This window comes from Hypanus sabinus, chromosome 16 (genome assembly GCF_030144855.1).
Source record: "Hypanus sabinus isolate sHypSab1 chromosome 16, sHypSab1.hap1, whole genome shotgun sequence".
Taxonomy (NCBI): domain Eukaryota; kingdom Metazoa; phylum Chordata; class Chondrichthyes; order Myliobatiformes; family Dasyatidae; genus Hypanus; species Hypanus sabinus.
In genome coordinates, this window is record NC_082721.1 from 69,157,956 (window position 1) to 69,181,686 (window position 23,731).

The following is a 23,731-nucleotide window of genomic DNA, read 5'->3' on the forward strand; positions in this document are numbered from 1 at the left end:
TCTTCAGCCACCTCTGTCAGAACCCTGGGTTGTATCCATCTGGTCCAAGTGACTTGTCTAACTTCAGGCCTTTCAGCTTCCCAAGCAGTTCTCCTTAGTAACAGTAAGTACACTCATTTCTTCCCTCTGGAATTTCTGGCGTACTGCTAGTGCATTCCACAGTGAATACTAAAGCAAAATACTTATTGTTTGTCTGCCATTTCTTTGTTCCCATTACTATCTCTCCAGCAGCAGTCTGATATCCACTTTTCTCCCTCTCTTTTACTTGTTACATATCTGAAATATCCTCTTTGATATTATTGGCTAGCTTACCTTCATAGTTTATCTTTACTCTCCTTATGTTTTTTAGCTGCCTTCTATTGGCTTTTAAAATCTTCCAAATCCTCTAACTCCCCAATAGTTTTTGCTGTATTATATGCCCTCTTTTGCTTTTAAGCTGCCTTTGTCTTCCCTTGTCAGCCATTCTCCCTTTAGAATTCTTCATCTTTGGTTTTTATCTACCCTGTGCCTTCCAAATTACCTGCAGAAACTCCAGCCACTGCTGTTCTGCTGTCATCCCTGATAATGTCCCTTTCCAGTCAACACTGGCCAGCTACTCTCTCATGCCTCTGCAATTCCATTTACTGAAATGTAATACTGATACATCTAACTCTCTCAAACTGCAAGGTGAATTCTATCATATTATGTCCACTGTCTTCTAAGGGTTCCCTTACCTTAAGCTCCCTAATCAAATCCAGTTCATTAAACAACAGCCTTACCTTTCCCCGAGTGGGCTCAACTCCAAGCTGCTTTGGAAAGCCATCTTGTGGGCATTCTTCAACCCTACAGTTCCTATAAAACCAGCCCATATTAGAGGGTCCTCATTAGAAGAGGGGAGGTGGAGGGGGTAGGTAACTTTAAATTCCTTGGCATTATCAAATAAGAGGATCTGTCCTGGCACCAGCACCAAGAAGGCACAACAGTGACTCTACTTTCTTGGAAGTCTGCACAGATTTGGCATGTGATCTAAAATGCTGACAAACTTCAATAGATGCACGGTGGACAGTATCCTGACTGGTTGCATCATGGTCTGGTATAGAACCAACAATGCCCAACAACAAGGCCCTTTGTATACAACACTGGCAACAAATGCCACAAATGGGCCTAGGGGGACGCAGACCCCGGGGACCCTCTGAGCTGTGTGTACAAGTAGATTGCTAATCAGGAATCTACCTCCTCCTATCTTTAAAAAAAAACATTCAAGGTCTCTGCTTCAACCACCCATTCAGAAAGAGAGATCAAAATAGCCATTATCCTGAGAGAACACAATCTCATCTCTACTTAATTTGAAACTTCTTTTTTCTCCAAAGTGACCCTGAGATTCTCCCACTAGAGAATCCACTCTATCAAGCCTCCTTGTATAGCTGTAGGTCAGACTACACTGAAGTATTGTGAGCCACTTTGGACCCCCTATCTAAGGAAGAGTGTGCTGGCCCTAGAAAGGATCCTGAGGAGGCTTACAGGAATGATCCTGGGAATTAAAAGCCTTAGTGCAAGAGGAGAAATAGATATGTTTGGGGCTGGACTCCATGGAATTTAGAAGGAGCAGGGGAGATCTCATTGAAAGCTACTGGATGTGGTATGGATGTTTCCAGTAGTAGGGAGGGTAGGATCTGACAGCACAACCTCAGAATAAAGGGACATCCTTTAAGAAGTGAAATGAGAAGGAATTTCTTCAGCCAGTGAAGGGTGGCTCTGGGAAATGTAATCCCACAGAGGGCTGTGGAGGCCTGGACAGTGTGTGTATTTAGTAGAGATTGATGGGTTTTTATCGGTAAGGGGCATTATAGGTTACAGAGAGATGGTGAGAGAAAGGAATTAAGGAAAAAAAAAATCAGCCATGATTGAATGGCAGTGAAAACTCAATGGGTCAAATGGCCTAATTCCACTCCTATACCTTACAGTTATTTCAAGTTGCCTCACATCTTTTCAAATCTGGTTGTCCACTCTTTTCTTCAATGACACATCCATTCCGGTTATCAGTTTCATACACCACCTCAGAACTGATCCCAGTGCCAGCTCCAACTGGATGCCCAGAATGTCGCATCTCCAACGGAGTAAAGCAGCCTTCGGCAATCCAAGGAGGTGTTAACAACACAATACAATGAGGAGTATAGATAGAGTGAACATGCACTCTCTATTTCCCAGGGAAGCGGAACTAGAAGCATAAGTTTAAGGTTTGAGATGAAAGGTTTAAATGGGACACGACGGACAATTACTTCATTCAGATGATGGAGCATAAATGGAACGAGCTGCCGGAGGAAGTGGCTGAGGTCGGTATAGTATACTAGCAACATTTAAAGGATATTTGAATAAGTGCACAGAAAGGAGGATGCTCAGGGGATAAGAGGCTAAATGGGACCAATTTGGTGGGAACCATGGTCAGCAAGGACATGTTAGGCCGAAGGGCATGTTTTCCTGCTACATTACTCTCTTTACTGAGTCACATAGGTTGGTAGATTTTTAAGACTAGTCTTTAAGGAGGGGAGACAAGCAAATTGACATATTCTGAATCCCTTCCCCCTACCTCCTTATTCTGCCGTCCACTCCTTTCCTTTCCAGTCCTAATGAAGGGCCTCAGCCAGAAATGTCAACTGGTTACCTCCCTCCTGAGCTCCTCCAGCATTTTGTGTGTCTTGCTCTAAGGAGAGGAGGGAGGTTTAGGGAGAGGATTGTTGTAGGCCTTGGCAGCCAAAAATGTGACCGGCAATGATGAAATGATTAAAATCAGGAATGACCATAAAATCAAAATATGAAGATGCCTCAGAGGATTGAATGGCTGGAGGAATAGAGGGATTAATGAGTGAATTCCTGTATGAATCATTCAACCCCAACACTCAATTGGTGGGCATCCTGTCTACCTGCAACTAATTGGAAAAAGAACAGACACTTATTCCTCAAACACGAGGAAATCTGCAGACACTGGAAATTCAAGCAACTGGTGGAACGCAGCAGGCCAGGCAGCATCTATAGGAAGAAGTATAGTCGACATTTCGGGCCGAGACCCTTCGTCAAGACTAACTGAAAGAAGAGATAGTGAGAGATTTGAAAGTGGGAAGGGGAGGGGGAGATCCGAAATGATAGGAGAAGACAGGAGGGGGAGGGATGAACGTCGACTGTACTTCTTCCTATAGATGCTGCCTGGCCTGCTGCATTCCATCAACATTTTGTGTGTGTGTGTCGCTAGACACTTTTTCCTACTGGACGAATCTTCACAAAAAATAAGCAGCCATTTTCCTCCATCTCCAACTAATGATCTAGGGTTCAAGGAAAATGTAAGAAACACATTTTTCTCCTGGGAATTGCCTGCAGCTGTCTCCTGGAGATAAATCTTCAACTCCTACAGTGCTGGCAAGCACAGTGCTCGATCAATCAATATGGATAAGCTCAGAGTCCACAGCACCAGTGAGAAAATGCTCAAAACGTCACTTCTGAATCTCAAAACACAGGGCAGAAACCCTTTTAAATAAGTAAATGCTTTGCCATCTATAGTAAAAAGACAATCAGACAGAGCAATTTCCCAGAAAAGTGTAAGAATGCAACTGCTAACATCAGGCACAGCAGTATGTAGGCTACATGGTTGTTGGGAGTTATCCAAATCCTTTGGGGTTTCAACAGCAGCTAAACTGCAAATGAAGAGAATGCGAGGCAGTGAAAGAGGATTAATACATTTAATCCATAGTAACCTCTTCGGAAAACACATTCTCCAACTTGTTCCAATGTTTCCCATTAACACTCTGTAACCTGGCCCCTGTAACTGCCCAAGTCGAGTCATTCACCATGACCTTGGACACGAGGGCTTGGCTCACCTTCCTTCAGTTCGATCCTCAAAAGAGGAAACACCCATCTGACCTGATCATGCACCCTGCCATAGGAAAGGGGCTATTACAGAGGAAAGAGGGCAAAAAAGGCTAGCGAGGATGTTGCCAAGATACAAGGGACTGTGTTGCAGAGAGAGATTGAACAGGCTAGGACAGGTGGTTAGGAAAATGGGGGGTGACCTTATAGCAGAATATAGAGCCATAAAGGGAACAAATGATAATGGTGCATCAATCATCAAGGCCATGCTCTCTTCTCATTACTACCACAAGGAAGAGGCATAGGAGCCTTGGATCCCTAACATCAGGTTGAGGAATGGGTATTACCCTACAACCATCAAGCTCCTGAACCCATGTGGATAGCTTCCCTCAGCTCAAGTCTGAACTGATTCTACAACCTATACACTCACTTTCAAGGACTCTACAACTCATATTCCCAGTATTATTTATTCATTTTTGCATTTCCAGTTTGCCTTCATTGGTTGCTTGTCAGTCTTTGGCTGGGACAAGTACATTACAAAAATTTTGAAGGAACTTGGACAGGTGCGTGGATTGGAAAGGTACAGAGGTAAATGGGACTAGTTTAGATTGGCAACTTGGTCAGTCTGGACCAGTTGAGCCGAAGGGCCTGTTTCTGTTAGATGACTCAATGTATAGGCCTCATTAAAAAAACACCACAACACGAGCGTGCGCACTGAATGGCCACTTTATTAGGCACACTTGTACACCAGCAAATATCTAATCAGCCCATCATGTGGCAGTAACTCAATGCATATAAGCATGCTGATGTGGTCAAGAGGTACAACTGTTGTTCAGATCAAACAACCGAATGGGGAATAAGTGTGATCCAAGTGACTTTGACCGTGGAATGACTGTTGGTGCTCAATGAGGTGGTTTGAGTATCTCAGAAACTGCTGATCTCCTGGGATTTTCACACACAGCAGTCTCTATAGTTTACAGAGAATGATGCAAAGAACAAATGTATCCAGTGAGTAGCTGTTCTGTGGGTGAAAATGCCTGGCCGGGCTGGTTCAAGCTGACAGGAAGGCATGAGTAACTCAAGTAACCATGTGTCATAGCTGGGGTGTGCAGAGGAGCATCTCTGAACACACAAAGCATTGAGCCTTGAAGCGGATGGACCTCAGCAGCAGAAGACCACCAACAGACACTCAAGTGGTCACTTTATTTACTGCCTGTACTTTGAGGTACAGAACTCTGAAATAATGATCAGCTGCACCACCCTGTTACAATTCCTCTGCAGTCCCTTAAGGTGACAGTGAGAAGGTGACAGAACTGCTTCACAAGCCCAAATACTTCAGGTGGGGAGTCAAGAGTCAACTTCAAAATGGGGTCAGATTCACACATCAGCCAGAGCTCGAAATAGTAGTTTAACATTCTTAGTTAACTATTTCAATTTCTTTGACAATGGGAGATCTTATGCACAATTCTTCTACCAATTGCTTTACACATATGTCTTGGGTCCTGTTAAATAAAATAAGCCATTCATATTTACTCAGTACTGGTATCATTTCTCACACCACAATTCAACTCCCCCTCAGCCTCCTCTGTTCCAATGTGAATAATCTTGGCTATCCTATATTTTCTCATAGCCCTGGAAACATCCTTGGAAATCTCCTCCCAGAGATTTGTTTTAATCTGCTCCAATCTGCTGTATCCGATTGGGGGGTGGGGGGGTTGTTATTCGACCGCGAGTGGGAAGCGTGAAGACTAATTTAAATGGTCTAGATTTTACAGCTCTGTCTGGACTTCCTTACTTTTATCCTCAAATGTCTCATGTCAGTGAAGTCAATATGGCATATCTGGTGACCCTCTCTCCTCTGCTTCTCCTGCCCTCCCCACCTCATGACACACCCAATACCTCTCTCTGGTTCCCCATCTCCTTCCCTTAATTCCATGGTGTACCATCCCCTCCCATCAGATTTCTTTCTCCACCCTTTTTCCCTTTTACCTTTTACCTACTTTCTCACATCATTCTCTTTCATCTTTCCCACCCCACCCACCTACCTTCCTCCCTCACCTGGTCTCACCTATCAGCTTGACACCCATCTCTCCTCCTCCACCTTTTTACTCTGGGTTCTGCCCTCCCTCCTCTCCAGTCTGGATGAAGGGTCTCAGCCCAGGACATCTTTCCTCCATAGATGCTACCTGACCTGGTAAGCTCCTCCAGTATTTTGCTCCAGATTTCCAGCATCTGCAGGATCTCTTGTGTCTCCAGTCTTTTTGTTTTACTTTCGGCATTTCATGAAACAAAGCTCAAAGTTCCACAACACTCCACTTTTAATGGCTTCCTGGTTAATCAGTATTCTGTTTTTCTATGTTATTTAATAAAGTGAATATCCTCACATTTTCGCATATTACACTCCTATTGCCACGTTCTTGCCCGCTCACATTGCCTGTCTGTATTATTTTGGAATCAGAGACATTGATCCAGACCATCTTCCTTTGTGGCATTTAAACAACATGGCAGATCACCCTTGTGAGAGCTGGATAAAGATCAGATGGTTGACTCACAGAAGAGCTCTAATGGATTTCTCAGTGTAATATTGATCATTTCTAATTATTTAGAAATAGAGTGGGGAACAGGCCCTTCTGTTCAAGGAGCTACATTACTCAGCCTAGGACAAGTTAATTACTGACTTACTGCCCATTACCACACTGGTGTTTTGGGCAGCAATTTTTGTGGATCTCCATCTCTGGCGATGTTCAGGGCTTCCTTCATCATATCAGTAGCAGGACAATTTACAATAACCAATTAACCTACTGACCAGTACGTCTTTGGAATGGGGGCTAAACCGGAACAGGTGGTAGAAAACCACAGGGTCAAGGGCAGGAAGATGCAAATTCCTTACAAATGACATCAGAAATAAACTCTGAATTATGACACCTCGAGCTGTAATAGAAGGACACTGACCACTACACTACCGCGGTGAGCCTAAATAATAGTGTAATGATGCACTGAAACTAAGTATTACCTCCAGAGCAGGTTTCCCCACTGCTACAGTGCGGTCAGATATTGGAGCTATCCTCTTGGTCCAGTGGTTAAAGAAAAAAGAGAGCAAGTGTAGCAGTATATAGAACAAGAACAAGCCCTTCGGACCATCTTGTCTACACCAAACACAATCCCCAATTAAATTAAATCACACAATCCCTAACCCTCCATATGTATGGGCCCATTTAAAAGCCACTTCGGCCACTTCCCTAAATAGACTATTCCAGACACCAACCACTATGTGTGGAAAAAAAACTTGCTGCAAGCATCTCCTTTAAACTTTTCTCCTCTCAACTTAAACCGATCAACACAAGAGGTTCTGCAAATGCTAGAAATCTAGAGCAAGACACATAAAATGCTCAGCATCAGTAAGATGGAAGAGCTCATTGTAGACTTCAGGAAGGATAACACAAAGGAACACATACTAATCCTCACAGAGGGATCAGAAGTGGAGAGAGTGAGCAGTTTCAAGTTCCTGGCTGTCAAGATCTTTGAGGAGCTAACCTAGTCCCAACATATCGATGCAGTTATAAAGGCGGCAAGACAACAGCTATACTTCATTAGGAGTTTGAAGAGATTTGGCATGTCAACAAATACACTCAAAAACTTCTACAGTTGTACCATGGAGAGCATTCTGACAGGCTGCATCACTGTCTGGTATGGAGGGGCAACTGCACAGGACCAAAAGAAGCTGCAGAGGGTTGTAAAGCTAGTCAGCTCCATCTTGGGCCTACAAAGTACCCAGGACATTTTCGGGAGTGGTGACTCAGAAAGGCAGTGTCCATTATTAAGGACCTCCAGCACCCAGGGCATGCCCTTTTCTCACTGTTACCATCAGGTAGGAGGTACAAAAGCCTGAAGGCACACACTCAGTGATTCAGGAACAGCTTCTTCCCCTCTGCCATCCGATTCCTAAATGGACATTAAACCCTACCTCACTTTTTTTAAATATACAGTATTTCTGTTTTTTTATGATTTTTAATCTATTCAATATATGTATTCTGTAATTTACTTATTTATTATTTATTATTAACACTGATGATGTGCCCTAGCTTAGCATCATACAGATGTTTCTGTAAGAAGATGATTATTTATTATTATTTCTATTTCATTTTTTTTTCTTCTATGTATTGTATTGAACTGCTGCTGCTAAGTTAACAAATTTCACGTCACATGCCAGTGATAATAAACCTGATTCTGATTATGCTGGAGGAACTTGGCACGTCAGGCAGCATCTATGGAGAGGGATAAACTGTCAACATTTCGGTTTGAAACCCTTCATGAAGTCTGTACGGAAAGGGGAAGAAGGCAACTGATGACCAAAATGTCAACTGTTTAATCTGCTCTATAGTTCCCACCTGACCTTAAACTCATAAGACACAGGAGCGGAGCTAGGCCACTGGACACAATGAATCTACTTTGCCATTCTATCATGGCTGATTTATTATCACTTTCAACCCTGTTCTGCTGCCTTCTGCCTGTCTGTCACCTTTGATGCCTTGACAAATCAAGAACCTATCAACCTCCACTTTAAATATACTCAATGACTTGGCCTCCACAGTAATCCGTGGCAGTAAATTCAACAGATTCTGGCTAAAGATATTCCTCCTCATCTCTGTTCTAAATGGATGTCCCTCTCAGGCTGGACCATCTGGTCCTAGACTCCTCTACTATAGAAAGTATCCTCACCACATCCACTCTATCAATATGCAAGATGTTTCAATGAGATTCCCCCCCCCCATTCTTTTAAAGTCCAGCAAGTACAGGCCCATAGTCATCAAATGCTCCTCACACATTAAAAGTTTCACTCCCAGAATCAATTTTGCACACTTTCTCTCGACCTTCTCCAATGCCAGCACATTACTTCTTAGATAAAGGTCCCAAGACTGCTCACCATATTCCAAGTGTGGTTGGATCAATGCCTTATAAAGCCTCAGCATCACACCCTTGCTCTTACATTCTAGTCTTCTCAAATGAATGCTAGCATTACATTCGTTTTCCTTACCACTGACTCAACCTTTAGGGAATCCTATACAAGGACTCTCAACACCCTTTCACACCTGATATTTTGAATTTTCTCCCGGCTTAGATATTAGTCTATGACTTTATTCCTTCTACCAAAGTGCATGACCCCACACTTCCCTACACTATATTCCATCTGCTACTTCTTTGCCCATTCTCCTAATCTGTCTAAGTCGTTCTGCGGACTCCCTGCTTCCTCAACACTACTGGCCCCCTCCACTCATCTTTGTATTATCTGAAAACTTGGCCAAAAAGCCAACAAATCTGTCATGCAAATCACTGGCATATAACATGAAAAGAGGCGGACCCAATACCAACCCCTGTGGAACACTACCTGTTACTGGCAGCCAACCAGAAAATCCCCCTTTATTCCCACTCTTTGCCTCCTGACACTCAGCCAATCTTCTATCCATGCTAGTACTGTATCTTTCCTGTAATACCATGGGCTCTTCTCTTGTTAAGCAGCCTCATATGCGACACCTTGTCAAAGGCCTTCTGAAAATCCACTGACTCTCCTTTGTCTATCCTGCCTGTACTCCAATAGGTTTATCAGGCAAGATTTCCCTTTAAGGAAACCATGCTGAATTGGGCCTGCTTTATCATGTGCCTCCAAGTACCCTGAAACCTCATCCTTAACAATAGACTCCAACATCTTCCCAACCACTGAAGTCAAGCTAACAGGCCTATCATTTCCTTTCTACTGCCTCCCTCCTTTCTTAAAAAGTGAAGTGATGCTTGTATTTTTCCTGGCCACTGGAACCATTCCAGAATTTAGCGATTCTTGAAAGATGATTATTAATGCCTCTTTCGGAACCCTGGGGTGTATCCATCTGGTCCAGTGATTTATCTACCTTCAGCTCTTTCAGCTTCCCTAGCAGATTCTCCTTAGTAATAGCAACTAGACTCACTTCTGCCCCCGGTATACTGCTTGAGTGTTCCTCAGTGAAGACTGACACAAAATACGTATTAAGTTGGACTGCCATTCCTTGGGTTCCCCACCCCCCCAATTACCACCTCTCCAATGTAATTTTTCCATCAGTCCAATTATCAGTCCACTCTCTCACCTCACTTTTACTTTGTAAGTACCTGGGGAAAAAAAACTTTTGGCATGTTCTTTTATATTATCGGCTAGCTTACCTTCATATTTCATCTTTTCTCTCCTTATGTTTTTTTAGTTGCCTTCTATTGGTTTTTAAAGCTTCCCAATCCTCTAATTTCCCACTAATTTTTGTTATATTATATGCCTTCCCTTTTGTTTTTATTTATTCTTTGACTTTCCTTGTCAGCCACAGTTGCTTCATGCTAGCTTTAGAATACTTCTTCATCTTTGTGATGTAGCTATCCTGTGCTTTCTGAATTGCCCCCAGAAAATCCAGCCATTGCTGTTCTGCCAGCATCCCCAATAGTGTCCCCTTCCAAACAACTTTGGCCAGCTCCTCTCTCATGCCTCTTTAATTCCCTTGACTCCACTGTAATTCCGATACATTTGACTTTAGCTTTTCCCTCTCAAATTGCACGGTGAATTATACCATATTATGATCACTGTCTCCTGAGGGTTCCTTTACCTTAAGCTCTCCGATCAAATTTGGTTCACTACACAACACCCAATCCAGAATTGCCTCTCTCCTAGTGGGTTCAACCTCAAGCTGTTCTGAAAAGCCACCTCAAAGAGATTCTACAAGTTCTCTCTCTTTGGATCCAGCACCATACTACTTTTCCCAATCTAGCAGCACATTGAAATCTCGTCTGTTGTTACACTGACCTTATTACATGTCTTTTCTATCTCCCTTGGAATTTGTATCTCGCATCCTGACTACTGTTTGGAGGCCTGTATACAACTCCCATCAGGGTCTTTTTACCCTTGCAGTTTCTTAACTCTACCTACAAGGATACTACATCTTCCATTCCTATAAGAACTTGATTTCATTTTTTTTACCAATAGAGCCACCCCACCCCTGTGCCCTCCTGCCTGCCTGCTCAATACAGTGCGTAGCCTTGGATGTTAAGCTTCCCTCTGTGATCTTCTTTCAGCCGTGACTCAGTGATGCCCACAACGTCATACATGCCCACCTCTAACTGTGCTACAAAATCATCTACCTTATTCCAAATACTGTGTGCATTCAAATATAACACCTCCAGTCTTCTATACATCACCCTTTTTTTAATTCTGCCCCATTACACTTCGATTTTCCCCACTGTCTACAATTTTGTCTCATCATCTGCCCATCCTTCCTCACAGACTATATAATTTATCATCTTGTAATGTATACCAATTGCCCCATCCACAGCCCTGTCACTTTGGTTCCCATGACCCTGCCAGCTTAGCTTAAACCCTCCTGAGCAGCTCTAGCAAATCTGTCCGTAACAATATTTGATCCTCTTGAGTACATGAAACCAGTCCTTTTTGTATAGGTCGTACCTTCCTCAGAAAAGATGCCAATGATCCAGGAATCTGAAACCCTGCCCCCTGCACCACCTTCCTCAGCCACTCATTCATCCGTTCTATCATCCTAGCCCTGCCCTGACTAGCACGTGGCACTGGGAGTAATCCAGAGATTACTACCTTGCAGGTCCTGCTTTTCAGCCTCCTCCCTAATGCCTTACACTCTATATACAGGATCGCTTCTCCCTTTCCACCTGTCATTGGTGCAAGTGTGCACTACAACCCCCGTCTGTCACCCTCCCTCTTGAGAATCGTCTGCAGCCTATCAACGACATCCCGCACCCCAGCACTTAAGAGGCAACACACCATCCTAGCTTCTCTTTAACAGGATCTGCAGTCCAAAACGCTAACTATCGTGTCTCCTATCGCGACCACTCTGCTCGACTTTACCCTTCTCTGCTGAGGCTCAGAGCTGGCCACAGTGCCATCAGCCTGGCTGCTGCAGCTGTGCCCTGATAGTTCATTCCCCCCATAAGTATCCAAAGGGATACATCTGTTGCAGAGGGGAAAGGCCACAGGGAAACACTACACTGACTGCTTTCTTCCTTTACTTCTTCTAGTGACCACCATTTATTCTCTGAAACCTGCACTCTGGGTGTGTGACCAGACCACTGCAGTAAAAGTCTCACCTGTGAGGTTTTCAGCCCCACAGATGCCCCTGCATACATCCAGCTCCAGTTCCTTGACCTTGCCAGTCAAGTGCTCAAATTGGGTGTACTTCCTTATATATACCCTAAAATCTCACATCTCACAGCAGGAGCATTCTACTGCCTAAACTATTATCCTGCCTACACTTATTATGTCTCTAACTTCTCAAGCTTAAATTCTAGACTGTGGAGCCAAAGTCTGACCACCATAACACTGGCCCGCTCCCACAATGGCCTCTCTGCTGACTCCTCGCTTCCTTTTATTGACCCCTGCCAAGTGCCTAAAAGATTGCAATGACTGCAGCCCCCCAAAAAGATCCAAAAGACCCCAAGCTCTTTCTAAACCTCACACAGCCTCACCAATGAACAACCACTTTCGATGATTACAGTCCATGCCTTCTAGTACTTGACATACAATACTGAATATATGATGTTCCAGCTCTCCAAAACTTCAATTAGGTTGCACTTGGTGTATTGTGTGTCATTCTGGTCACCCTATTACAGGAAGGATGTGGCTTTGGAAAGGGAACAAAATAGGTTTATTCAGACACTACCTGGATTAAAGGGTACGAGCTGTAAAGGGAGGTTGGACAAACTTGGCTAGTTTTCTCTGGAGCAATAGTGGCTGAGGAGTGACCTGGTAGAAATTCATAACATTTTGAGGGGTATAGATAGACAGAGTCTTTTACTCAGCATAGATATGTCAAGTGCCATATCTACTAAATCAAATTTGGATGACCACCCACTCTCCTGCCCAATGCAGTGAACTGCAAGATGTAGGAGAGAACATCAACGTCTTAGAATGATACTGGGTACTAGCTGAGTAACATGTCCTTGATCACCATGGGAAAAGTAGTTCAAACAAACATGAAGCAGAATTTTAAGGTTATTAGCCTAAGTAAAGACAAATACTTCTGTTTTGAGTACAGGCCCCTTAAATGAACCATTTCAAGTAAAACACAGTTACGAGACTATTCTGCAGGTAAGTAAAAGAAGCTTTTCTGGCCAGTAAAATTTAAGAATCGCACTGTGGACAAATTCTGAACAAGTGCAATATGCACAAAATGCTGGAGGAACTCAGGCAACATTAATGGAAGGAAATAAACAGTTGACGTCTCAGGCTGAGACCCTCCATCAGGACTAATCCAGCACCCACAGAATCCTTTCTGTTCATATTCTGCATCAGTGCTGAAGGAATCAGTGGGGGAAAGTTAAAATCCAGTAGAAAAATGAGGTGATTCATTTCCCAAACAGCATCTAGGAAAGTTTGCAAAACTGCTATTCCAGCTTAACCTGATTCCCAACAGCAGACCGTTGTGTGAACAGTTTCCAGCTCTTTGTGCCTTACACATTGTTGGCATTGTGTGAACAGTTTCCAGCCCTTTGTGCTTTGCACATAGCTGATTATCCAGCCTGGTTTTGTATTGCCTGCAAACCTGGATAAATTATACTTCGTCTTTTCGTCAAAGTTAGTGTGGTTTGTACATTGCAAATAGCCAAGTAGAGGCTCTTTCTGCAGCCCTTTTCTCTACAATGCAATATACCAAGTTTCTAAAAGATATAAACAATGACAATTGGAAATTTCTGTAAAATTTATATAGATTCTGTTTTTTTTTAAACTAAATTAATGTGTCAAGTGGAAAAAGGAAGTTTGGCAAGCAAATCCAATCACAATACATTCAGTGCTCACTTTATTAGGTATGCCCATACATCTGCTTGTTAATGTAAATATTTAATCAGCCAATCGTGTGGCAGCAATTCAAGGCATAAAAATACAGACATGCTCAAGAGGTTCAGTTGCTGTTCAGACCAAACATTAGAATGGGGAGGAAATGTGTTCAAAGTGACTTTAACCGTGGAATGATTGTCGGAAGGGGGTAGCATGAGTATCTTAGTAACTGCTGATCTCCTAAGATTTTCATGCACAACAGTCTCTAAAGTTTACAGAGACTGTGTGAAAAACAAAGAAAAATATCCGGTGAGTGGCAGTTTTCTGGGTGAAAGCACATTGTTAATGAGAGACATCAGAGGAGAATGGCCAGAATGGTTCAAACTGACAGGAAAGCAACAGTAACTCAAATACCCACACATTACAACTGTGGTGTGCCGTAGAGCCTCGCTGGGTGCACGGCACTTTGAGCCTCGAAGTGGATGGGTTACAACAGCAGAAGACCACGCCAACTTCTGTTCCTGTACCTAACAGAATGGCCACAGTGTATATGAAGGCAAAGTCATTCTGAGAAGAAATCTAACCAGCCACACCCTTTGAAGCATCTAGTGTTCTACAATCCAGCTCAATCCAAAATGCACTTGAATCTATTCACGCTGAAGAACCGTTTGTGGCTCATATTTCCAGGGCTGGAGACAAAGAGAGCAAGTTGAAGAGAAGCTGAGAGGCAATCTTATATAGGTGAATAAAGTTATGAGGGGCACAGTGCCACCAAATCTTTTCCCCAGAGTTTGGGAATCAAGAACTACAGAGCATAGGTTTAAGATTAGAGGGAAAAGATTTAATAGCAACCTGGGGGGCAACATTTCCTTTTTCACAAAAGTTCAACTTAATGTCAAAGAAATGTATACAATATACATTCTGACATGCTTTTTCTTCGCAAACATCCACAAAAGCAGAGAAGTGCCCCAAAAAATGAACGACAGTTAAACGTGAGAACCCCAAAGTCCCCCCAGCTCCTCTTCCTCCCGCGCATGTGGCAGCAAGCAACAATCTCCCCCCCTTCAAAAAAAAGCGCACCTGCTACCGAGCACAAACACGAGCTAGGCGACAGCAAAGACACAGTTACCCCAAAGACTATCGCATTTCATCTGGCATTTGACAGAATAGGTTCTCTCCATTTTCACAGCGAGCGGGTGACACAACAACCACCCGCTGATCTACAATGTTAAAAAGTCTCCTTAGCCACTTTTTACGAGCTCCGGGCCTGAAGACCGCAAAGATCTTGGGTCTTCGGGCCCACAGCGAAAGATCTTCTTGCCTCCCTGACAACACACGAGTCTCCTGCAGTGACACCGACCCTCGATCCACCCATTTCCAGAGCCCCGAGGGAGGCATCTATTTGAAAAGAGCTTTCAGGGGAAGCAGTGAGAAAGGGCAATTGGATGGTACAATTGCCCTGGAAATGCTTAAAGAGTTATGGACCAAAGTTCAGTAAATGGGACCAGCTTGGATGGGGCATCTTGGTCACCATGGGCCAGTTGGGCTGAAGGACCTGCTTCCATGCTGTAAAACTCTAAGTTCCCAGGTGAGCTTTACATAAAGGCAAGTCTAATATCCTAAGAAATGTTCCAAAATGGATTTTGGGATTTTGTCTGTGGTCAGGTGAATGATTAGTTTTGTTATACTGCAGATCAGAATCTTTCCTGGGGTCTTTGTTATTGCTTGCTTGGTGGGTGGATGGTGCTGAAGTAAGTGGGGGAGGGGGAGGGCCGATGCTTCAGCATGGGGGGGGCCAGCAGGGTTTTGAGGTTTTAACATTTTTACTGTCACTCATCTGCTTTTTGTGGATGTCCGTGAAGAACAAGAACTTCAGGATGTATATTGTCTACATTTCTCTGACATTAAATGGAATTTTTGAATTCAGTGCTTCTGAGGTCTTGCCAATTATACAAATACAAATGATCTCCTGATGTTTAGAAATACAAGATGCCATGACTGTTCCACTTATGGAAGACTGAGGCTAGGACTGAGGTATCCATCATTAAGGATACCCATCACCCAGCACATGACTGCTTCTTATTACAGCCATTAGGGAGGAGGGCCAGGAGCCTGAAGACACACACTCAACTTGAGCAGGGGTAAAAGTTGTTCCTCAAGAGTGTTAGAAACACCTTCTACCCCTCCACCATCAGATTTCTGAACAGACAATAAACCAACCCATGAACACCATCGCTTTATGCACTCATTATTTACTTTTAATTTATATTTCTTGTTGTAATTTACAGTATTTTTAATGTACTGCACTGTATTGCTGCTGCAAAACAACAAATTTCGGGACATATCTCAGTGATGTTAAACCTGATCCTGATTCTCAAGAGTTTGAAGTTTTTCACACTATAATTGGATGTTAAGTTCATCATGTCACTAGATATTATTCTGTTATGTAATTCCTCAAGATAGGCACAGTCAGTAGTAGATAACACGTTTCTCAGGCCAGTCTGATTACACCCCCAGCACCCCTATTCCTCAGACTGGTTACGTCATCAGTCACTACCCTCCTTAAGGGCTGGAACACTTATGGGGTCACCGAGTGGTGACACTAACTTTGCTGTGTCGACTGCTTTTCCTAAACCCCTCATGTCGTCTCCCCAGAGGGATGTCCTCCAGAATCCCTGGCCAGCCTCTTTCGGTGATTCACCATCTGGTGTTCCAAATAATTAGCCATCTCTTCCCGGCTCCCCTCCTGACCGTGACTCACCATCCCCATGTTATGCAGCTTGTGGTCATGCCAACAAAGGACAGGAATTTGCAATGCTTGGGTCAGAAACATGTGTTGGAGGAACGCAGGAACATCCTGGTGGGCACAGAAAACACCGGGTGTCCAATTCAAAGCAGAATTCTGAAAATGTACAGCATTAAATCTATTGGTAGGATTTTCAAACCAGGCGACTGAATCTAAAAGGTTGCAAGGAATGCTTCACACAAGATAACAATGGCATTAAAGGACACCTACAACGATAGGTCATTGTGTTAAAATGCAATGGATGTGCAAAAATGTAACAGTATTGGTCTGAATCTCCCATAAGTGCAAGTCAAGTTATTAAAACCAATTACACATGCAACAATCATTACTTCATACATGGAAGAATCACAGAAATGAACCACGTCAGATCCAATCTGTGGCCACTTGATTAGGTACACCTGCACTCCCACTTGTTAATGCAAATATCTAATCAGCCATTCATGTGGCAGCAACTCAGTGCATAAAAGCATGCAGGCGTGGTCAAAAGGTTCAGTTGTTATTCAGACCCAACACAAGATTGCGGAAGAAATGTGACATAAGTGACTTTGAACATGAAATGATTGTTGCTGCCAGACAGGATGGTTTGAGTAGCTCAAAAACTGCTGATCTCATGGGAGTTTCACACCCAACAACCTTTAGAGTTTACAGAGAATGGTGCAAAAAACTAAAATAAAAATCCAGACAGCGGCTGTACTGTGGGCGAAAATGCCTTTTAAAGAGAAAGGTTAGAGGAGAATGGCCATACTGGCTCAAGCTGGCAGGAAGGTGACACTAACTCAAATAACCACAGTGGTGTGCAAAAGAGCATCTCTGAATGCACAACATGTTGAACATTGAAGTGATTGGCCTACAACAGCAGATGACTACTATCGTACTCTCAGTGGCCACTTTATTAGGTATAATAAAGTAGATATGCAATAGCTATGCTATTGAAGAATTACAGAGATGTAATAAGTAGCAAGGCCTCTTATCCAATTAAGAAACACAGCTTTATTCTCTCACATCCATGACAGTAAATGTAAGTTCTAGGACATAGGAGCAGAATTAGGCCATTTGGTCCATTGAGTCTGCTCTGCTATTTCATCATGGCTGACTTTTCCTCTCAGCCCCATTCTCCTGCCTTCTCCACAAAACCTTGAACACCTTGACTAATTAAGAGCCTATCAACCTCATCTTTAAATATATCCATTGACTTGGTTTCCTTAGCAGACTATGGCAATGGGTACTATATATCCGCCTTCCTGTGGCTAAAGAAATGCATCCCCATCTCTATTCTAAAAGGACTTCCTTCTAATCTGAGGCGGTTCCCTTTGGTTCCAGACTCTCCACTACTGGGAACATCCTCTGGACATCCACTCTTTCCAGGCCTTTCAATATTCAGTAAGTTTCAACACGATCCCTCCTCATTCTTCTGAACTCCAGTGAGTACAGGACCAGAACCATCAAATGCTCCTCATATGTTAACCCTCACATACCATTCCCCATATGTCAAAATAACAGCATTAAAAAACCTTGGAATGAAGCAGCCAAGACATTAAAGAACCCTCATACATGCTGTAATTATCATTTCCGTCTCACACACATGCATGTAAATTACTGGATTAATAATTCTATGTACATGATGTGTCAATGTGCACACAGGTCAGCTTACTAAAATGCCCCATTCATGGAAAGTCAAGGATTTTGCACTCAAACAACAGCAACAGAATGCTGGGGGAACTTAGCAGGTCAAGGAACATCTATGGAGAGGAACAAACACAGATGCTGCCTGAACTGCTGAGTTCCTCTAGCATTTTCTATGTGTTGTTCTAGATTTCCAGCATTTACAGGATCTCACGTTTATATTTTGCACTTGAAATTTTTTTAGTGTTTCTAATGTCTTGCATATAGAACATTTTATGCAATCATTAAATATTATTTAATGGATATCTGCCATTATTTTTTTCCAACACTGGGTAGAGTAACAACGTTGAGCAGAGTACATTGAGAGACCTAAGGGTTCATTTGAGAAAATGAAGTTCAGGTAGCATGGGATCAACAGTAAAAGTACTGTCATGGGTCAAATGCCTGGAGCACCCTCCCTAGCAGCTTGGCAGAGGGACCTTCACCAAGAGGACTCCAGCAGTTCCAGATGACACCATCATCAGCATCACCTTCTCAACCACGGAGGAGCATTCCAGTGACACCCAGACCTCAAAAAGTAAACTTGAAAAGGTACCGTCGGCCACTGGATCATTGGATATCAGCAACAACTCTATGCAAAGCAAATTTACTTAATAATTGAATTTATGGAGGGGAATAAACAGTAAACGTTTCAGGCCAAGACACTTCATCAGTACTGGAAAGAAAGGGGGATGAAAGAATATGAAAGTGAGGGGATAGAGTTGGCAGATGATGACTGTCACACACAAAATGCTGGTGGAACTCAGCAGGCCAGGCAGCATCTATGGAAAAGAAAAAAACAGTTGATGTTTTGGGCCGAGACCCTTCATAAGGACTTGGGGAAAAAAAAAGATGAGAAGTTAGAGCATGAAAAAGTGGGAGAGGGGAGGAAGTAAAGGGTGGTAGATGTTAGGTGAAACTAGGAAAGAGGGAGAACCAAAGAAAGGATCTTGGAATTTGATCGTTGAAAGAGATACATTGGAGAAGGGGGAAATCAATTGGACAGGGTAGAAGACCATGGAAGAAAGGGAAGGAGAAGGAGCACCATAGAGAGGTGATGGGCAGGTAAGGAGATAGGGTGAGATGAGGTAAAAGGAATGGGAATGCGAAAGGGTGGGGGCAATTACTGGAAGTTCGAGAAATAAATGTTCATGCAATCAGGTTGGAGGATAGCCAGACAGAATACAAGGTATTCCTCCTTCACCCTGGGTGTGGCAGTAGAGGCGGCCATGGACTGCCATGTCAGAATGATGAGTGAAGCCAGGTGAGGGGGAAGGTGGGTGGGTGAGGAGGGGAGGTTTAAAGTTAGAAGCTGGAAGCCAATAGGTGGATCAGGTAACATGGATAACATACCCCTACAGGGGAGGGTAACATTCATCCTCCCTCCTCCATAGATGAGATTTGCTCAGCTTAGATGAACTCAACTAAATGGCCTCTTTCGTGCTACACAACACAGTGAATCGATTGAGGAGTCATACAGTTGTTTCGGGGCCAGTGATCTTCCAGTGACAATCACTTCGCCAACTAACATTATCTCCTTCCAGCCTCCTTCTGGAATTTTCCACCGTGTCCATTCCTAACGCTTTTATCCCAATTTTCGAAGGTTTTGAATGGGAAAAATATACATACTTCCAGCCATGTAGGATACCCAGCGGCCAACCTGCATACGACCGTCAACCACTACATGGAACCTGGAATTAATTGATCTTTGGAACTCTTTTAAAAAGTATAGTATCTCAGTAAGATGTGAAGCAAATGTCAGCCTCATTGAAATACACAAGAACAAGCTGGAAAACATCTGACTGCAAAACCCAATCATGGGAGGGGAATGAGTTTGCATGAGTTTGGGCGCCTTTCTACACTTGAATGTAAGAGCTCTGTCATTATATCTGTGCACACATGGTGCATCTGCGAATGCATCTGTGTAAGGTATCTATTTTCAATGTGTGTCTGTTCCTTTTGTAGTTTTTCTAGATGCTGCTTATGGTGTGTGTGTGTGTGTGTGTGTGTGTGTGTGTGTGTGTGTGTGTGTGTGTGTGTGTGTGTGTGTGTGTGTGTGTGTGTGTGTGTACCACAGCTGTATTGCACCATTCTTTGCACCAAGTTTGTTCACACCTCTGAACCTGCTGACTGTTTCTAGCATTTTTATGGGGGGGGGGGGGTTCTGTCTGGCTGCCTCTCTCCTCTCACACACAATAACCCCCCCACCCCCACCGTGCCTGCGTCCAACTGGACTATTCTTTCTTCTATTTTTCTGCACGGGTTTCCCTTTGTAGTATCCTTCCTCCTGTTTAACTGCTGCCCATGTACCTGTCTCAATGTGTATAATACCTACCGTCTGTGTTTTGTGTGCTTATACATATTTGTGCATATCTGTGTTTGACCAGACTGCATTTGTCTTACATATGTGCTGTTTATGACTATGCTGTGTTCAACTGGATGGTATGTTTAAGTTGTGTGTGTGTGTGTGTAGTGTATTTATCTTTGTGCATTGTGTGTGTGTGTTTATGTTCTATGCCTCTGTGTGCATGTCAGCTCGGCGCTCCACCGGAGGAGGGCCGAGTGAAACAATGGAATCCACCCCGGCGTTTGCTGAAGCCTTTCTCCATCCCGACAACAGTCACACCTTGCAGCGCATACCGATCGGGGGCCCCGATGCCCCAGACCACAATCCCGCAGCCCCTCGGCTCTTGGGCACAATGAGCGATCCAGACGTCGGGCACCTCTGCGTCGCCAAGGTGAACCGACCACTTGCAGCACCGGCCGCTTCATGGCTACGAACAACGCAGCCCCAGCCACCCAGCCCGGCTGAGAAAGGGCGGACACAAGACCTCCGTCTCTGTTTCTGTCCTTTAACTATAGCCCTACACCCTTCAAACGCCCATCTTGCTAAAGAAAAAAATCCCAGCCCGGTTACAACTATATCTCCGCCCAAAGGAGAGAGGGCAGGGGTACCAAGCGAAAGCGGGTCTCGCCCCAACCAGACGCTGTGCCACGCTTGCTTTGATGAATGGGGCAAGGCTGCTCGTTACCTTTTGGACCGCCGGAACATGTTGCTTTCAAGAAAATAGGGCATGGAAAAATTAGAGAGCATCGTCCATAGAGTCTCCGACATGGTCCGGTTGAGCTGACATTGTGGTTGGCGCCGTTACGTGGAGCCTCGGCTACAATCAACGCTGTGCTAATTCCCGAACTGGGGCTGGTAGATTATTCCAACGACCTGAGAGGGGAGGATGCTCCCGAAGTGTGTGTGTGGGACTGGGCGTGTGTAGACTCGCGTGTGAGTCTATTGCCACCAGCTGTCGGCCGTTGGAAGAGCCCACATCCCTCCCTCACTCCCCCATTCATTCCTGCCTCAGCCTTCCCACACGCTCCGTCCGGAATCGGACCGGTCTGGGAGTGTCGGGATGTCTGCGGTCACTCGGAAGCGGCCGATTATTCACCCAGGTATCGAATCAACCGCAAAACCAGCCTCCAGTGAGACTACATTAGCAGCAAATCACACGGAGCGAGGCGGGGCAGTGCAGTGCAGGAGGGAGGGGGGAAGAGATACAGGGAGGGAGGATGGAGGGGAAGAGAGGGATGGAAGCGTGAAGAGTGGGAGGGAGGATTAATGGAGAGTAGGGATGGAGAGGGGAGGGAGAGACAGAGTAGGGAGGAAACTAATAGAGGGGAGGAGAGAGAGGGGTGAGGAGGTGGGAGGGGAGGAGTGTGATGTGGAGAGGGTTAGTGAGGGAGAGGAGGGGTGAGGTGGAGGGTGTGAGGGGGAGAAGGGTAACATTGGGGATGAGGGGGTAGTGGTGGAGAGTGGGAGTGAGGGGTATTGAGAGGGGCAGTGAGGAAGGAGAAGTGAGGAGGGAGGAAAGGGGGAGAGAAAGAGGATGAGTTGTTAGGACAATCACTGGGGATGGTGGTGTGGGGTGGGTTGAGGATTGTTACTGGAAGAAGGATTGAATGAAGTGGGTTGGGCCATAGAGATAAATGGTGAGCCCTGGGTGTAGAGTGGGGTTGAACAGAGAGAATATATAATAGACAGTGAGACGCTACAAGCGGGATATAAGAACACTAAAGAGAGAGTCATGCAGAAACGGGGAGAGAGAACAGTCACAAGGTGTGTGTGTGTATGTGAGAGAGAAAGAGTGAGACAGACAAAGGAAAATTAAAGCCAGAATATGTTGGAAACTGTTGGCTGGCTCTGAAGCTTCTGTGCACAGAGAAACCTGTCAGCCTGGTGACCTTTGAAGGTCAGTCAGCTGAAATGTTAGCACTATTGAGGATTTCCAGAATCATTTTTTTTGGTAAAGTTGAGAATCAGAGGGAGCTGAAAGATGACAAAATGGGCATGGGGACCCAAAGTTCAGCTTCTCAAGCTCCAAATCCAGGACAGACAGAGAGGCAAAATTCCAGAGAGGTGGAATCTAGAGAGAACAAGATGTTGTAGTAGAGAAAAAGACAGATATTGAAGGCAGAGATGAAAGAGGCACACACATAGGAATAGATATATATTTATAGATATCAGGAAAATATGAGTGAAGTAGAAATAGAAGTCAAAGATAACAATGAAAGAATAAAAAAATTAAAGATTGCTTTTAAAATGGTTATGTACAGAAAGCTGTCAGCTTTGAGCCCAGAGAAGGGCACAGTTACCCGTACTCTCTTGTGAACTATGTCCTCAGCTTTTCCCAGAGGTGTGGGATGGCACTCCTGCAGCTCAATCTGATGGTTAAATGGTGGGGGGGGGGGGTGTGGGGGGAGAGTGGTCACCACTGTCACTGACAACCAGACCTGCGGCTAATGAGCCTTAGCCTTGACCCTCACAATCACGTGTCTGTGTCTTCTGGCTCCAATAGCCTTGTTCAAGATGCACTAAGTGTTCTAACTTGTATCGTGGTGAAATTGCCAGGCCAAAGTAGACAACAAGCCATAAAGTTACCTTGGTCATGGAGCACAGACACAAGACCTTCAGCCCACTGTCCATGCTGACAATGAAGGAGCCATCTTCCTTAATCTCAATGTATCCTCTCCACATTCACATAAACTCAACCCTAAATTCACCTACAGGCTTGCAGTGGACAATTAACCTACCAACCTATGTGCCTTTGAATTATGGGAGGAAGCCAACATCAAAGTCAAAGTAAATTTCTTATCAAAGTAGGTGCAAGTCCATAAGACATTGGTGCAGAATTAGGCCATGTGACCCATCGACTCTTCTCCACATTGAGTCACCATATACAACCTTGAAGTTCATTTTCTTAAAGGAATTGACAGGAAAATAAAGAAATACAACAGAATTTATTAACATCTATTCATAAGCGAAGACTGACCAATAACCAATGTGCGAAATAAGACAAATCATACAAATAACAAAAAAAATAGATAATTCAAGAACATGAAAGTGAATCTATAGGGTGTGGAGTCAGTTTAGCATTGAGATGAATGAAGTTATCCACACTGGTTCAGTAGCCCAACGGTTTGAGGGTAATAACTGTTTCTAAACCTGGTGGTATGATATTTAAGGCTTCTGTACCTTCTGCTTAGTGAGAAGAGAGCATGGACTGGATGGTGGGGGTCCTTGATGATGGATGCTGCTTTCTTGTGGCAGCTCTCCTTGTAGA

The 23,731-nt window shown here is 44.1% G+C and overlaps 1 protein-coding gene across 1 annotated transcript in view; it reads right to left on the reverse strand.

Annotated features, from left to right (window-relative positions):
- The window catches only part of LOC132406413 (microtubule-associated serine/threonine-protein kinase 1-like), a 180,377-nt gene extending 159,135 nt beyond the window's left edge, over positions 1-21,242 (reverse strand). The window contains exon 1 of the mRNA XM_059992053.1: positions 21,149-21,242. Within this exon, the coding sequence (XP_059848036.1) occupies positions 21,149-21,231 (83 nt within the window). The 5' untranslated portion in view covers positions 21,232-21,242. The remainder of the gene's footprint in view (positions 1-21,148) is intronic.
- Between the last annotated feature and the right edge of the window lie 2,489 nt (positions 21,243-23,731).